The sequence below is a fragment of the Emydura macquarii genome, unplaced genomic scaffold (assembly GCF_026122565.2).
Source record: "Emydura macquarii macquarii isolate MOO-44397 ecotype Brisbane River unplaced genomic scaffold, CSIRO-AGI_Emac_v2 contig_1045, whole genome shotgun sequence".
In the NCBI taxonomy this organism is placed as follows: Eukaryota; Metazoa; Chordata; order Testudines; family Chelidae; genus Emydura; species Emydura macquarii.
The window spans coordinates 7,213,994-7,230,269 of record NW_027131182.1 but is presented as its reverse complement, the minus strand read 5'-3'; the positions used below and the strand labels follow the sequence as shown (position 1 = coordinate 7,230,269).

The window sequence follows — 16,276 nt, the reverse complement described above, 5'->3', positions numbered from 1 at the left end:
TAGTGTACAAAATACCTACAATGTAAGGCTTGTGTTATAAAACTCTTCTAATTTTAGTGCATTTCATACAATATAGAAGAGGTGTAAAATAACTGTCCAGAATATGGGGCGGTGTGTAGTTGTGAGATCCTAGGAGCATCCCAAGAAAGGAATCTTTCTTTAGAAAAGCACAATTATCTCTCTCTGCTCCATAGTCCATGTTAGCGGCTAATAACTACCTTTCCTATGACAGCTCCACTGTATTAGATGGTACATTGTGGAGGATGAACCTAAGGCTCTGCTCTCTCCCCACTTGTGATGCAAGGTAGTGGGTAGATCTGGTCAATTTATTTATTTATTTTGACAAATAGTTTATTTGCTGAAAATTGCAGTTTCAGTCACCATAGAACTATTTGCAAATTTGAACAGGGCCATAGATTATTTTGCGATGGGGGCGCTCTCAGTTTCCCCTGCTGAAGCTGTTCCACTTTGTATAGATAATCATTGCAGCAGGGACCTCTCCTGAGTGAGCATCCTAAACACCAAGCGCTGTAGTGATTCTCTCTCTCTCTCGCCAAATGACTATTCAAATCTTTTATATCAGATGGAACAGCTTTAACAAGAGAGACTGAGACAAATCCATCCCTATAGCCTGGAGTGGGAATAAACCTGGGTTCAAATACCTGCACCAGAGCAAGGATTCAAACCTGGCTCCCCCAATTCCAAAATATTTCAGGTCAAACAAAACATGTTTTGTCTGACCTGAAACAGACTTTTCCGATTTGCAAACACTTTTTGGCATTTCTGGGTTTGGTTTGACCTGAACTGATTTTTTTTTCAATATTTTGGAACTTCCAAGAGAACCAAAAAATCAATTATTTGCCCATCTCTAGTAGTGGGAACTCCTAGCCACTTACCCCATGGCACCTGGACCCAGGGAGGCAATCCAGGAATTTAAAGAAGGGCCTTACTAGTATCATTTTCACTTCCTAGTGTTTTTTTCTTGTAATTGTTTTCTATTTCTCCCATTCCTTGCATGTTTGATTTTTATTTTTTAATGAGTTTGCTGTCAGGACAGGATTCCAGGTAGATTTTTCTAGCAAATATACATAATCCTTTAGTTATCAAGAAAGTAAACCTTGAAACAGGAGCCAAGCATTTGGCATTGGTTTAATTTATTATAGCAAATCTGAAATTTGAAATAAGATCAACTGATTCATTTGGTTCTTGATTTATTTAATTCTCCTCCCTTATTAGTTAATTATAATTTTAAACTATTGCCTTATTTGAATTCCCATTCCAGAAAGTCATAATGAAATGCTGGAATATTATCATGAAATTGTATGAATTCTTTTTTCAGTCTACAGGAACTTAAAGAAACTTCTTTCAGATACAGGACAACCTATATTTTCTTTCCTGTACTTAAAGCATGTCTGGTTTTTTTTCCAAGTAAGAACTTCTTGGTATTTAATGGAGCTTCCCTGTAGAGGATGAGAAATTTTATATGCAGAGGATTTCAACTTTCAAGAAAGTAAAAATATAGATGAGGGTTGAATTTCTAATTCTACAATTCTCACCAGAATGTCACTGAGGGTATGTCTTCACTGACGGTGGCAAATTTGCCGCCATCAGATTGATTTATCCAGATCGATTGAGCGGAAGTGAAGATCGCTCAATCGATCCGGAAGTTGATTCAATAAAACCACCTCCAAAAAAAGTGTAGCACTGCATCGATGGGTACACATTTCCCATTGGCACAGGATAGTGGAGATGATGCACAGAAGAGAATTTAGGAAGTCGATGTAAGTTTTTCTACGTAGCTTGCATAACTCCCATTGGCTGCTGCCGAATTTCCTGGTAAGTATAGACCAGGCCTTAGTTTCAGTTCTACAAACTGACCTCTGTCTGCAGGCGTGACCATCGCTGATGTCACTGATGTGACTGGGAGCAGTGTGCATAGACAGAGGGCACAGTATACGGACAATATGATTTATAGGCGGATTGTGCCTATTAGGGCAGCTCTGAAAGGCACTGCAGGCCTGATTCTCATTTACACTGAGGCCTTTATACTTTTGAAAGACATTTATGCTCGTTTCAAGGCCCCCTCCAATGGCCGGAATGATGCAAAGCATGCTTAGTGCAAATTGGAATGAGGCTCACCCCTTAAAATACACTGCTGCTCCTCCCTCTCTCCTTCGCAGGATGAAGCCCACCAGGCAGCATTGAGAACAATCTCTGTTTTAGGAGAGCACAGGTACCAGAGCTGTGGCTGGTGCCTATTGGGAATTCTGGGGCAGGAGGGAAGATCTTTGTGTCCTTCACCTTCCTTGCACATCCATGCGGGGCCCAGGCACAATTCAAATTAAATGCAAAAAATAAAATGTCAGTTAATGGAAAATAAGTAGGGAAAAAAAAAGCAAAGCCATTCTGCAGAAAGAGGAAGGATGGTCCAGTGCCCAGGTCTTGGAAGAGCTGGGTTCAAATAAATCCCTGATCTGCCTACAGATTTCCTGCATGGCTTTTGGCAAGTCACTTAGAGCCAGGTCTGTATAGGCATTTAAGCTCCTAAAGACACAGATAAGTACCTAGTGAGATTTTCAAAAGCACCTATCTAGGCACCTATGGACTTCTGAAAATCTGACAAGGGGTTTATTTGCATCTTTAGACACTTAGATACCTTTAAAAAGCTGGCTTTAGTCTCTCTGTGCCACAGCTATAAAATGGGGTGACGGCACTTCCCTGCCTCCCATAGGTACTGTGAAGACAGATACCCACCTTAAAATTATGAGGCGTTCACCTATTCTGAGGGTGGGGGCACATAAGTACCTTAGATAGATAATCCCTGCACCCAAGCACACCTTGAATACTGTGCCTTGGTGGCTAATACATAACATCAGTAATTCCGGAATTATTACCTGTTTGAGACAAAAGTGGTGTATAAGGGACTTTCGGTTCTATTGCACTCATTGGTGGAGGTAGCAACGGGTTGGCAAAGCTGCGAAGCGGGTGCGTAGGCCGGACACAAGCTGTGGGGATCGTTCTGCTTGGGGCGTCCTCGTTGCTGGCATGGTCAGGCTGTGTCTGTGGCAGCATGGATGGTTGTGGTGGGGCTGGTCCTTCACTCACTGCTGTAAGGGAATAATGAAATGAACAATGACTGGGATATTTTTTCAAGTCCCATTTCTTGCTTTTATGATCCTTTCCAAAAGAAAGGAAAATGCCAGCCTTTAAATTCTGAGGAGCTGTAAGAAATATGCAAACATTTCTTCTAAACGGTATTAGTAGTTGCATTAGAAACAAGACATTCCTAAAAACAGCCATGTGGCATAACACTGCAATAAATCTTCCTTCAAAAAAAAAAAAAAAATACAGAAAATGACATTTGTATCTCCCTCTATATATTTTACTTGTATATAAACTTCTTAAGTTTCCATCACCATTGGATCTGAGTGTCTTTAAATACTAAAAGTAACCAAAAGCATAAATACATCATATGGAGAGTGAAACAAATCATGGCTGTTGGAACTCATTACATTCTGCCTTATATTATTGTTATAGCCACAGCTAATGAGAGCTGAAGACAAAGAAAGGACTTAATTTCTATTCAACCAAATACCAATAGCATTTTTCCTTGAGACAGCAGTAATATTCAGTGTGCCAAAGCAGTCAGTTGCTGTTTTATTATCCTATATCCAAAGTCAATTTTTCTATGATTTAAACATGCCATTTCAACCTTCAAATATAAATCAAGGTTACTCTATGTTCTAGAGTGTTTCTTATTAAAGGCTCTCAAAAATTACCTCTGTCATGAACTTTCTATGCCAAAACAGTGATACAAACCTGGCTAAAGTAATGTGAAAGAAAAATGAACTGAAAGGAAAATATTTTAGTGGATAAAATAATTTCTTTTATTGTCTGCTTTGTATCCAGCTGGTAATTTCAGTGTGATTACAATTGTTTAGGAGTTTTCAGCATGATCACTGATCAACAGCATGGTCTGTTACTGAGAATATGCACAGTATTGCAAATGCATATATGCAAGCAAAGCTGTTGAGTGATATTTTCAAAGAATAGTGTCAGGATAAAAGAGATGCTACATTACAGTGCCAAGCTTCTGAACATGTTCAGGGCATCTGTATCAATAGTGTAATCCACTGAATTTGCAGTCATGGGCCATCCATGAAAGTGATAAATGCTCTGGGTTAATTTTTTTTTTATTTAAAAATTCCCATGAGTTGAATTCCCATGAAAGGTGTTGGATTAAGAGGCCTGGAATATAAAATTGTTTGCCTATTTGCAGAGAGCAACATGGAACTTTGAGGGAGGAGCACAGGTTGCAGGAGGGAAGAATCAGGAGGAAACACCAGGAAGTCAGTCTGTATGCACATGGCTAGAATGTTAGCTGCAGTTGCAAAACCTCTGTAAATAGTTCTCTTAATAAAGAGGCAGTTTTATTTTTGAAATATGGCATTTCTCTCAGGATAGTACCCAGCACATGGTACATAAAATGCTATCCACAGAATAGGTACAGCTCAAGCAATAGCATAGCTCTGTCTGTAGTTTCATTGAATCACCTGTGGGGCAAAGGGTAGTTCAGTTTCCATGTCCATTCATTTCTTGGCTGCAGATCTTTTTAGGGCAAGAGCTATGTTCAATTATTTCCTTCTCTGCTTGAGCATGCAAGTAGGACATGTGGGGTGCAGTTCTGCAGGTCCTTGAACGTGAACCTGTCGAGCAGGGGAAATAGTGGAAGGATTGAAAGCCCAGGGTGACATGGGAAAATTAACAGACCATAAAGTGATCCTAGCGGTTATGGTTGATTTGTTTATCCAGAAGAACCAAATCCCAGGAGCTGAGCAACTGGTGGAAGAAGAGGTATCTTGCTGCTTCTGTATATGGATGGATTGAGGCAGAAGATAGTGAGCTCTCCGTACAAAGTGGGAAGGAGAGAGTAAGATCAGATGTCACTTCAATTTGTGTGGGCCTTATTCCCCATCTGTAAAGGGGATATAATAATAATATATCCTAATCTCATACGGGTGCTATGAGGATAACATCATTAATGATTGTAAGGCTATCAGATACTAATGGGATGAGGTTCATATAACTACCTAGACAGACAGACATCAGGAGAGAGAGGAGTAATGTGGAGAATATACAGTTAAAATAAAAGACAAATTTGAACATCATGTTTAAATTTTGGATTTACAAATTAGTCTGACATTGCAGATTGTCATGATCTATAAAGTTTCAGATTGTACATCTGATAAAAAGCACAATACAATCTAATGGACTTTGTGGAATGGAGACTAGGTGTGAAATCCTTACCTCACTGAAGTCAATGGAAGTTTTGTCATTCACTTCAGGTGACCGAGGAATTTACCCTGGGTATGTCATTTTACAAAGTTATCTGCATTATGGAAAAAGTGTGAGTCCTCAGTCTAGTGCTATCTCTAAGTCACCGAGTGCGCTGGTCTTTGCTGCTTTATACAGAGATGCAATGCTACATTATCAGAAAGCCATTATTGTAAGCATACTGCAGGACATCTTTCAAAGGCACCATGTTTATCCAAATGATGTTGCTCTGCCAATAGATTAATAAAAAATATGAGGGTGGAGGAAATAGATTATTTTGTTCTTGAAAGGTGAATTTTATTTTAGAAGTAGTAAAAGTCTCTAAGGAGTAAATCCTAACCACCCCTATCTACCAGGACAGACCCAGCTGGCTAGAGTTATCCATGGGGCAATTGGTGGGAGGAGGGCTTTCAAGACTGTAAGGAAGGAATGTTGGCTCTGCCATGGTTATGAGTATACTATACTAAACAGCAAGAGGGCCAGGAATCCCCCTCCCATGCCACAGAGGGGTGGCCACTGCTGCAGTAGCTTGTAACACCACTGTGTACACACTCTATGGTGAGAATATGGCAAGTGGGTTTACACAATGTCTCAACCATCCCACTCCAAATCCTGCATCCTAGGCAAATTCACAGAGGCCCAGTAGCCCCAAGCTCTGTGGTGTTTCCTAAGGAGTTCCCACAGCCTGCCTCACTGCACAGAGGACTCTCACTAAAGCAGGGTTTGTCCGTTAGTAAGTAGACCACGGGCTTTCCTTATATGTCTAATAATCTTTACCTTACTTGTAAACAGAGCAGCGGAAGGGGGCAAACAAGTTAACAAAGAGTGTGAGCAAAGGAAGGGTGTCTTTATTTTGAGAAAACTGGATTTATCCAGTCTTGATTCAGGTACAAACTCCTTAATATCTGTGCCAGCCAGAATGGCTCATAGCTCGACAGTTAATCTTGTGGCAGGAGCCCAAAAAAGCACAAACAAACCAACCAACCAACATAAAAGACGGCAAACAGCTCATCCTTCTTCTACAGAAAACAACCTTCCTGACACTTAGATATCAGGACTAGTTGTTATACTGGGAATTAAAATGCTCTAGAGGATCTGGCTGCTTTCAAAATCCAGAACTTATTGTAGAAATAACATGCAGTTACAGAGCCAAGACAAATCTCAAGGCACTTTATAATAATTAATGTCAATGTATATAAGTAATTACAACCTACTAAGTGGCAAAATAATTTTGAAAAATGGAAATGAGGGTTTTTGTTCCAGAATCCTTTTATCTGTTCCTGATGCAATATTGCAGACATCTCCAGCAATCTTGAGCTCCAGGCATCAGAGATTAACTATAAAATGTGACCAAGGTCAAAATCATTTACAGTTTGTAAAAGTTTACTTGGTGGTAGTGAAGTTTCCTTGTCCTCACTGCCACTGCCTGCCTCTCCACTCTTCTTTCCTTCCGCTCCCTCCCATGCTCTGTGCACCCCTTCTAGTCTTTTTCCCTGATGGTTCTTTTTGGACGAGGCTCTGACTTAGACCACATCCCAGTGTATGGGAAGAAGAACACCCCTTAAAGCCCTAACTAATAGTATGGGAGCAGGTTGGCAAATAATGGGGATGGAGAATGGGTGGAACTTTGGCTTCATCTCAGCTACTTGCTGGCCAATGAGATACGGGACAATTGTGACTCAAATGTGTGTCTCAGTGATAAGGTATTTGAGGGCTATGCCTTTCTCAGGGTGTGCTTAAAGGAAAAATCCAGCCCTTAGTCTCTTTCTCATGCTCTTGGCCTCACATTTTCTTTCATAATACTTGGAACAGCCTGCCTCTTCTACTGTGCCTAAGGCTATCGCGTCCTTCAAATCCATTTCTTTTGGGAGTCTGTTGACCCATATGCACAGACAAGCGAGAATAGACACGTACTGCTAACCTCCACTGACTTGCCTGCTATCTTCTGAGTTTATGATCTCATAGAGAAAAACTTGATCAGCTGGCACCAGCAGTACAGAGAATGATATTCTTAATGTTAACAGGAATTAGATATAGTTCCTGAGAAAGTTTTTGTATAAATTCAAGTGGGCTAGAAATGAAAGATGGATATTGGAAGAGAAGCACAATTGCAAAATCTGAAGACTACAATAACCTTTATTATACAGAAGACATGACGGGGTAGAGCACACCACCAACAATTGAAGGCAAGGGACAGAGGATTCCATAAAAATTAGAAGGCTAGACTTGTAAATATTGAAAGAAAGTTGTCTGATGGAGATGTCTAGTGTTTGAGAAAGGAGTTTTATTTCAAAACAATGAGAGCTATCAATTTGCAGTTAGTTCAGGTTTCTGAGGGAATAGAGGATGGAAGTGCTGAAAGTGTATTTAAATAATGGATGAGGAGGAGTGAGTTGCTGGTAACACATGATCCAGTTACCTCAATTTGCCACTTAGAAGCGAGACATTTGCCCTTATGAAACTCAGCATCAATGTCTAATCCCGGAAGAATTCTGATTACTTGAACAGATGTAGTTAAAAATAAAATTTTGATGGAAGCTAGGCTCTCAGATAACCCTGAATATGAAAAACATTTTGTTGAGTCCCAACTGTCCTCACTGCTGAAATTAATAGCTTTGACAAGGTACAAAAAAATTGCTGTACCTTGGGACCTGATCCAAAGCCCAACGAAGCCAATAGGAGGGCTTTCCATCGATTTCTAGAGGCTTTGGATCAGGCCCTAAATGTAGAACTTTTATGTCCAGGTAAACTCCATTTACAATGTGGAATACTTATTTACTCCTTTAAATTCTCTATTGCTATCATGTTTTTCTGGATTCCAAAAGGAATGAACTGTCTGGTGACCCACTAGAAGAACAAGAGACATGTGAAAGACTTAACATAGACTGAGCATTCTTTTGTATACATTGTCTGTCTTTTCTCCTACATTTGCAGATAAACTAATAGAATCATAGAAACTTAGGCCTGTAAAAGACTTCAAAAACTCATATAATCCAGCCCTCTATGCTGAGGCAAGACCAAGTAAACCTAGACCATCACTGACCGGTGTTCATCTAATCTAGTCTCAAAAGCCTCAAATGACAGGCATTCCACAACTGCCCTTGGAAGCCGACTCCAGTGCATAACTAACTATCCTTATAGTTTGAAAGCTTTTCCTTATATCTAATCTAAATCTCTTTTGCTGCAGAATAAGCCCATTATTTCATATCCTAACTTCAGTGGACAGACAGAACAACTGATCAGTCCTCTTTATAAATGTAATATATTTTAAGACTATCAGGTTTCTTTTCTCAAGGCTAAATAGGCCAAGTCTTTTTTTAAACTTCCCCTCCCCACTGCCTTCTATACCAATATTCTAATCATGAGATTTTTCCCACTAGAAAAACAAAGACTAATACTAAAAACACTAATACTTTTAGATCTTCTGGTTTATTCCCCCATAGCTCTTGGTTTGATATATTTGAGAATTTTAATGATGTCAGATGTATGAACTATTTATTGTACATCTTTTATTGTGTGATAAGTTTGAGAAGTACTCCCACTTTGAATTGTGGCTGTTGGATCTACTCTGACATGAAGTCAGAGATAAGCCCGGGCAATACCAGCGTAGGTTTAAACAATAATGGCAATAATGATCCAGAGGATAGGGTACCAGACTGGGATTTAGGAGGTGTGAGTTTTATTGCTAGCTCTGTGAGACCTTGGGCTGTGCGTCTTTGTGCCTCTGTTTCCCCTTCCATGCTTTGTCTGTCTTTTCTATTTAGATTATAAACTCTTGGGGGCAAGTTCTATCTATTTGTACAGCACCTACACAACATGGCCCTCAGTTAGGGCCTGTAGGTTTTATTATAATACAAATAATAATAATAATAATAATAATAATAAATTTGCTAGAACATCAGTTTTATTTTCCAGTAGGAAGTTTAGGTAAATCATAATTTATATTCTCGGGGAAAAGGGGGTATGGGTGGGTTTTTTTTGTTTTTTTTTTTGTTTGTTTTTGCTAAAATAAGACCAGATCCAGCATCACTGAATTCAATAGGAATATTTCTGAAGTCATTTATGAGGGACCCCAAAGAATTCATTGCCAAAAAAAATGACCTTTAAAGCTAATTTTCCTACTCATCCAGCTGATAAAGAACAAATGTGGAAAATGATGGGGAAAGCACAGCCTCAGGCAGAAGTCAAGTATTGGGCACATAGTTATATTGGGTTGTGTCATACCATCATTTCCAGGTGGAGTAGTTCCCATTGACATCACTGTGGATGCCTGTCTAAAATAGAAGGCATGATATAGTCCAGTAGTAAAGTGTCCTTTTTCTCCTCTCTTGAAAAACAGGTTATTAAACTGAAATATCAATTATTAGGCTTAACAGTATTTCCTCCCTAAAACCCCAAAATTAAATTTTCACAGTTACTGTTAGCTCCAAGAGGAAAAATGGTTAAAAAAAAAAAAAAAAAAAAGATTTGTTTAAATTAAAAAATGAATATAATTCACTTTTACACTTTGAAAGGGGTGAAGCTATCTTAGTTCTTGTGTCGCTACCTCAAAATATTGAGGACTGTTTCTTTCTTCTCTTTTTTGGGTTTTTGTTTGTTTGGTTTTATGACTAACAATCTTGCCTTTACTCATATTTATACTGGAAATTCATAAATAATAATTTTAAAAAATTCAGTTGTTTTCTGGATCCCTCCTCCAACTGAAGCCTCCAGCACAAATGATTTGTCCTACTTAGAAAGGAAGTTGATCTATATTGGATAAGCTTAAGCATCCCATATGACCTTGGAGTCAGCCAAGTCACAGCACATTACAAAAATCCAATCTGGATGTGATCAAAATGTGCTGTGCTCATTTTCCCTTCTGAGAAGGGAGTCTTCTGGCCAGGACTATTTTGAAAGCTGGAGAACAGACACCTCCCCTTTGAGGGGGACTCTGCAGCTCCTGCTAGTTCTTAAAACTGCTTCTTCCTGACCAGTGCCACTTCAATGTTTTTCCTAGTTGAAGATGAATCATCTACTCTCATCGAGGTACTCATTTCTCTCATATTCTGAGACCTGAAGGGGACAGAATTGTCTGTGCTTGATGCGGAGGAGACAGAACTGAGTGTCCTCTGCCGTTTGATGATATTGTAGCCCACAGAATCTCACAATCTTTCCCCAGCATCCTCAGGTACATATTAAACAGCTGGCAAAACAGAGACTAGACAGATTCCTCAGGTGAAGGCTAATGGTTAGGATGTACCGCTGCACAGAGTGATGCCACCTTAATATGACAGATATATTTCCTGGAAGTAAGGATAGAGAAGTTAATGCATAGTATCCATTTATGTCAATTTCATTGATAGTGTGAAACAGACAAGCAGGTTTATTATCCAAGGTAGGTCCTGGTTGCTTCTAACTTACCCCTTCATTTTTTTTAGTTTCTTCTCAGTAGATGAGGAGTAGTAAAACTTGGCTTAAGAAAGATTTTCAACACTGGAATCTTTGAGGTCAACCATAAAGGGTTTCAGGAACAGAAAGAGGTGTTCAAGCACGGTCCACTTGGCAGAATGCAGAGCAACACCTTCCCTAATGACATTGAACATGATGTATCCAAAGATTGCTACCTTCTGATCAATAGCATATTCAACCATGTAGTAATGTAGGTAGACTTCATCTCAAAGGAATTCTTGTAGTGCATGTATTTTATTTTTTTCTAACTTTACTGCAATTGGGAAAGAATCTCATGGGGTTTTCACTGTGTGGTTCAAATGGATACAAGCAAACCTTATGCACTTTCCCAAATATGGTCTTCAATTGCCATTCACTGTCAAGAAAGCCCCACATGATCAGAGTCAGACAAAGGAATGGTTATGATTGAGTCAGAATCCTGAAACCATTTTTTGCAGCAGAGAAGCCATGTGGGAGACCTTGTGAGGTGATCCAAACATGAAGCAGACACTCCAGCTGCTTTTTAATGTGGTCTGCCGGCTGAGTGTGTGAGAGGGAAATGTGCAACAAGGAGCACAGCCACTCTTTCATATCATGTGCCGTTGCCAGTCCCTGTGGTCAGTGGCAGCATTAGTAGAGAAAGCAGGTCCATAAGTAAATAAATAATTATCTCTCCCTCTCTCTCTATAGTCTCTCCTCTATTTCACTCAGGCTGAAAGCTAACCCACCAGGCTGTTACAGAAAGCTATCCAACCAAGCAATTTCCTATCTGAATGTCACTGAGGAAACAAACAACATATATGAAAATAGTTTCTGCCTTATGGATTGAACAGTTTTGTGGCACTTCTTTCTGTCATATTTTACAGTTGAGTTTCTGGCATCCCTGAGACTACCAGCCTCCTGACCAGTGCTCTTCAGGGGAGCGCATCGCGTTTGTGCATGCTTTACTTTGTGTTATACTGCTGACAGTTTATTAAATGCGTAATCCCTTGTGACATGTCCCATGAACATACTTACGAAACGTACAATGTCTGCTCCACATAGCCCCAGTGAACATTAGCCAAGTGCCCATCAAAGATGCAACTGACCATGTGGCCACATTTTTTTAAAACTCTATGGGATAAAGACCACACATTCCAATCTGTCAATCTTCTCTTCCATCTCCATGGGAGCAGGTGGAAGTCAGACACCTTGTAATGTGAAGTTAAAATTTTCCCTCCAAGTCTGGCGTCCATACATCACAAAGCTGAATCCCCTTTGTTTGTGTGTGTTAAATCTGTGATAATTTGGGGAGAAGGTCTATATTCTCACACAGAAACATCCAGCCAGGAGTGGCCATCCGAGCCAGGCCCTTCAGAGGTAACTACCATCTAGCTTTGTATTGGACCCAGTCATTGTAGGGGAAGAAGGGGACAATAATATTGGGGTCATGGATAGAACATGCGGGTACACAGTCTACTGGAATGTCAATTGCCAGTTCCTTTGGGTCTGACCATAATGACCGAAAGCAAAAATCAAACAGGAGTTGAAAAATTACTCATGGAATTTATTCTCCATGAATTAGCAGCACAGATTGAAAAATATGTGTGACAGATTGACATAAATCTGTCAATAATTCATATAATAAATAATAATAAAGTTAAGAGGGAAGTCTGAGAAAACATGAGCACTCCAGCTAGGATAAATAACATGCAAAAGTATGGTCATTAGGCTAGAACATATGGCCCATGATGTGAAGGCTGCTTATTTAGAAATAAGGTGTGAAGGTGAGGCTGAGGGACAACTGTTGTGTGCATATGCTTTCCAAAGAGCATTATAAGTGGTAAAATGACTATGGGAACAAACAGGAACCCAATTTATTTCTATAAAGAATATAATTCTGGTAAATGTACGCCAAGGCAAGCAGCGTGGCCTAGTGGAGAGTGCAATAGTCTGAAACTCAGGAGACATGGGTGCTATTCTCGGCTTCACCACTAGCCTGCTGGGCGACCTTGGACATGTCATTTCACCTCTCTGTGCCACAGTTTTTCCATCTGTAAAATGAGGATAATGACACTCACCTCTTCATGTATAAAGTGCTTTGAGATCTATTGATGAAAAATGCTATATAAGAGCTAGGTGTTATTATTTCACGCAAGACTGTTATATCCTTCTGGGAGGGTCCATGGATGGCAATATCTTTGTGGAAGATACCACAGGAAGGCAGTTTAAAGTAAACTGAGAGTATGAGGGTGGCAAAGGATGATATGAGATGCCTGATGCCAGGGCCTGAATATGAGAAACGGGTAAGCTGGTAAAAAGATGCATTCTCCAGAAGTGTATAATATTTCTCCTAAGTTTAATGATAGGGCTTGGATCTATCTAGATGAGCTGGTGCAGAGTTTAAGGCTTGATACATTATGCAGATTTTTTTATTTATCCAATTCTTTTTCAATTCTTAAGAAATCTTGCTTTGGTACAAACCAAGCGGTTTTAAACTTTTGGGGGATTTGACACAGACAATCCTGAAGAGGTGCTACAACTTTCAACCTCTAAGGAGCAAGGCTGTCTGGTGTTTCCCCGATCAGTATTCTCAGTCCATCTGGTCTGGATTCACAAGGCCTCTACCATAATGTTTTGATCCTCCAAATGCACAAGGATGCCTAATTAACACAGATGAACACTGAAATTAAGGAGTGTATGATAACAATGTTTTATAAGAAGCAAGTCTGCTGGCAAGGAAATATTAGTACAATTTTGGCAAACCTAGGTTTAATATAGAGAATGCTGGATGGGATTTTGAAAACCAGTCAACATTGGCCTATTCTGTTCCCACTGAAATCAATGAAAATTTTGCTATTGATGTCAATGGGAATTTTGCCATTGATTGGGGGCAAAGTCGCCACCGTCAGATCGATCTTTCTGAATCAATTGAGCAGTCAGTGAAGACCCACTCATTCAATCAGGAAGTCAACCTAATAAAACCACCTCCTCAAGTGGCATAGCGCTGCATCGATGGGAACACAGTTCCCGTCGGCACAATGCAGTGAAGACACTGCGCAGAATGGAAGCACAGCAGTTGACTTGCGAAACTCCTGTCGACTGCTGCCGAATTTCCACGTAAGTATAGACCAGGCCTTAGAGTTAGACCAGGACGGAGTGCCTTTTGAAAATGCAACCCACAGTGTATTTTTTTTATATTATATACTAGTTAACTTTGAGGAGAAGAAATTAACTGCAAAGATAGTATGCATTCTTACTACACTTCAAAACTATATTGTACTACACAACTGGAGATATTTCCTGTTTATCATTGGCTCATGCTAGAAAACATTCAGAGGAACACAGTCAAGAGATGAGATGACATTTTGTTCAAACTAATGTTTACACAAACTCTAAGCTTCTTAATAATCCTTCCTTTAAAGTATACTGTCCTTGTGATAACAAAACAACACTGTTTGCTATTTCATAGATTTTAAGGTCATAAGGATCATTGTGCTCATGTAGTCTGATCTGCTGCAGGCCACAAAACTTTCCCAAAATAATTCCTGTCTGAACTAGAGCAAATCTTTCAGAAAAGCATCCAATCTCAATTTAAAAATTGACAGTAATGGAAAATCCACCACAACCCTTGTTCCAATGATTAATTACCCTCACTATTAAAAATGTATGCCTTATTTCCAGTCCGAACAGCACTTCAAAACACTTCCTCAGAAAATAAACATCAAAATAAAAGGTAAGGCACTGTACTGACTTCTTCCCGTTCCAAAGGTCCGGTCAACCGAGAGTGTTGGGAATGGCACAGGCCGGAGAGTGAACTGCGGATGTGGGTATCCACACGTTGGAGATGGCAGAATTCCTGGGTACTGGGCACTTTCTAGCGTTGGCACTGGGATGGCACTGACAACAGCTAGAGAGAGAGAGAGAGAGAATTAAAGATCTCTTAAAATTGCATGGGTACTTGTGGAAGATTAAAAATAAACAAATGGATCCAGTAGAAAACCGCAAATGGCCACATTTCCAAAGCTAGGTGCCCAAACTGCAGCAACATAATATGTATTTCTACAGTGCCTGATACAACAAGGGTCCTGGTCTGTGACTAGGGCTCCTCTGTGTTACAGTAATACAAATAAATAAATAATAGCAATGTGTGTGTGTTCTTTGTATAGATACCAACACACGCGCACACACCACATCTGTATACAAAGATAGGCATATTTAATGTGACTAGGATACTTTCACATACCAAAGGACAATTTTATGTGCGAAACTATCAGCCTGTTTCAAAGGAGCAGACGAGGCAGCCAATTTTGAATTTTTTCCTGTTAAGTGACAAATATTTGAAAGGAAAATGGATGAAGCAAGGCTTTAAGGGCCAGGATCTGATCTTAGTGACTCTACTAAAGTTATTCCTGATTTACACCAGTGTAAATGAGATTGGCCCTACTTCCCCACTCAGTGTGTACATTTAACTCTAATAGTTCTAAAAGGAATTACAACCAACAAAGAGAGAAAAGAGAAGCAATGGGTTATGCACAAATTAATCACCTGAACATTTGAAGGCTCATCCAAATCTTATGAACCTTTTTGGTTTGGAAACTGGGTTTAAAAATCTAATGAAATCAGCCTGTCTTGTGAGTGATTTCCAATATGTTCTGGTTTTGAACAATCCAGGAATAAACAACCAATCATGTAAATAATGGGCCAAATTCTGAATTTGTTTATCGGTTTTTATGAACTTCTTACTAAGGGAAATGCCTACTGACTTTAATGAAAGTTTTACCTGAGTAAACACTGAGTAGGAACTTCAGGATTTGGACCAATGATGATAATTTTTGGCTTATATGGCACTTTTCACATGTAAATTGCAAACAATGTTATAAATGTTAAAGAAGTCATTATTATTACTTCTAGCCCCTATTAAATCCATAATACAGAGCTGTAAACTAGGCAATTTGCCCAAGGTCACACAAAGAGTCAGTGGTTGTGCCAAGGTTTATTACTTATTACTTCTTTAAGCACTAAACTGCACAGTCTTTGTTGAGCATTTCTGTGCTTCCAAAGGAAAATGGGAAGTGTAGAGCCACACAAAAACTTTTATTAAGAAATGATAATCATAGTATTTTGAACTTTCAAAATGTCTGACTTTAATTTACCCATCCTTAGAATAGAATGCTTACTATTCAAAGATTTAATTTTAATCTGTGAAATTATTTTAATCACACTTCTGAAAGATTAAATAATAGTCTCCCTGCTTGTAACATTGTTAATGCATTGCAAAAACAATCATTCTGTACTGAGTCATAAAAAATCCAACACAAGTCCTTCCCTTCATTCATAGGCATAGGTAATAATAAAAAAAAATAATCAGAGTATTCACTGTAATATTACATTTATGTAGAGAAGCTAAGGGAAAGATATATTGAAAATACTTGAAGCTATCTCTGCAAATATGACAAAAAATTGTTCTGACATAGCCTGCCAACAATCAAAATTGTATTTGAAACTGATGCACTAGGAATTTGAAAGCTGA

General features: G+C 39.2%; 1 protein-coding gene across 1 annotated transcript in view; it reads right to left on the bottom strand.

Moving 5' to 3' along the window:
• LOC137151124 (netrin receptor DCC-like) overlaps positions 1-16,276 on the bottom strand; it is a 68,068-nt gene that overhangs the window by 18,044 nt on the left and 33,748 nt on the right. The window contains exons 8-9 of the mRNA XM_067545346.1: positions 14,498-14,653; positions 2,895-3,107 (exon numbers count right to left, since the gene is read on the bottom strand). Coding sequence (XP_067401447.1) covers positions 2,895-3,107; positions 14,498-14,653 — 369 coding nt within the window. The remainder of the gene's footprint in view (positions 1-2,894; positions 3,108-14,497; positions 14,654-16,276) is intronic.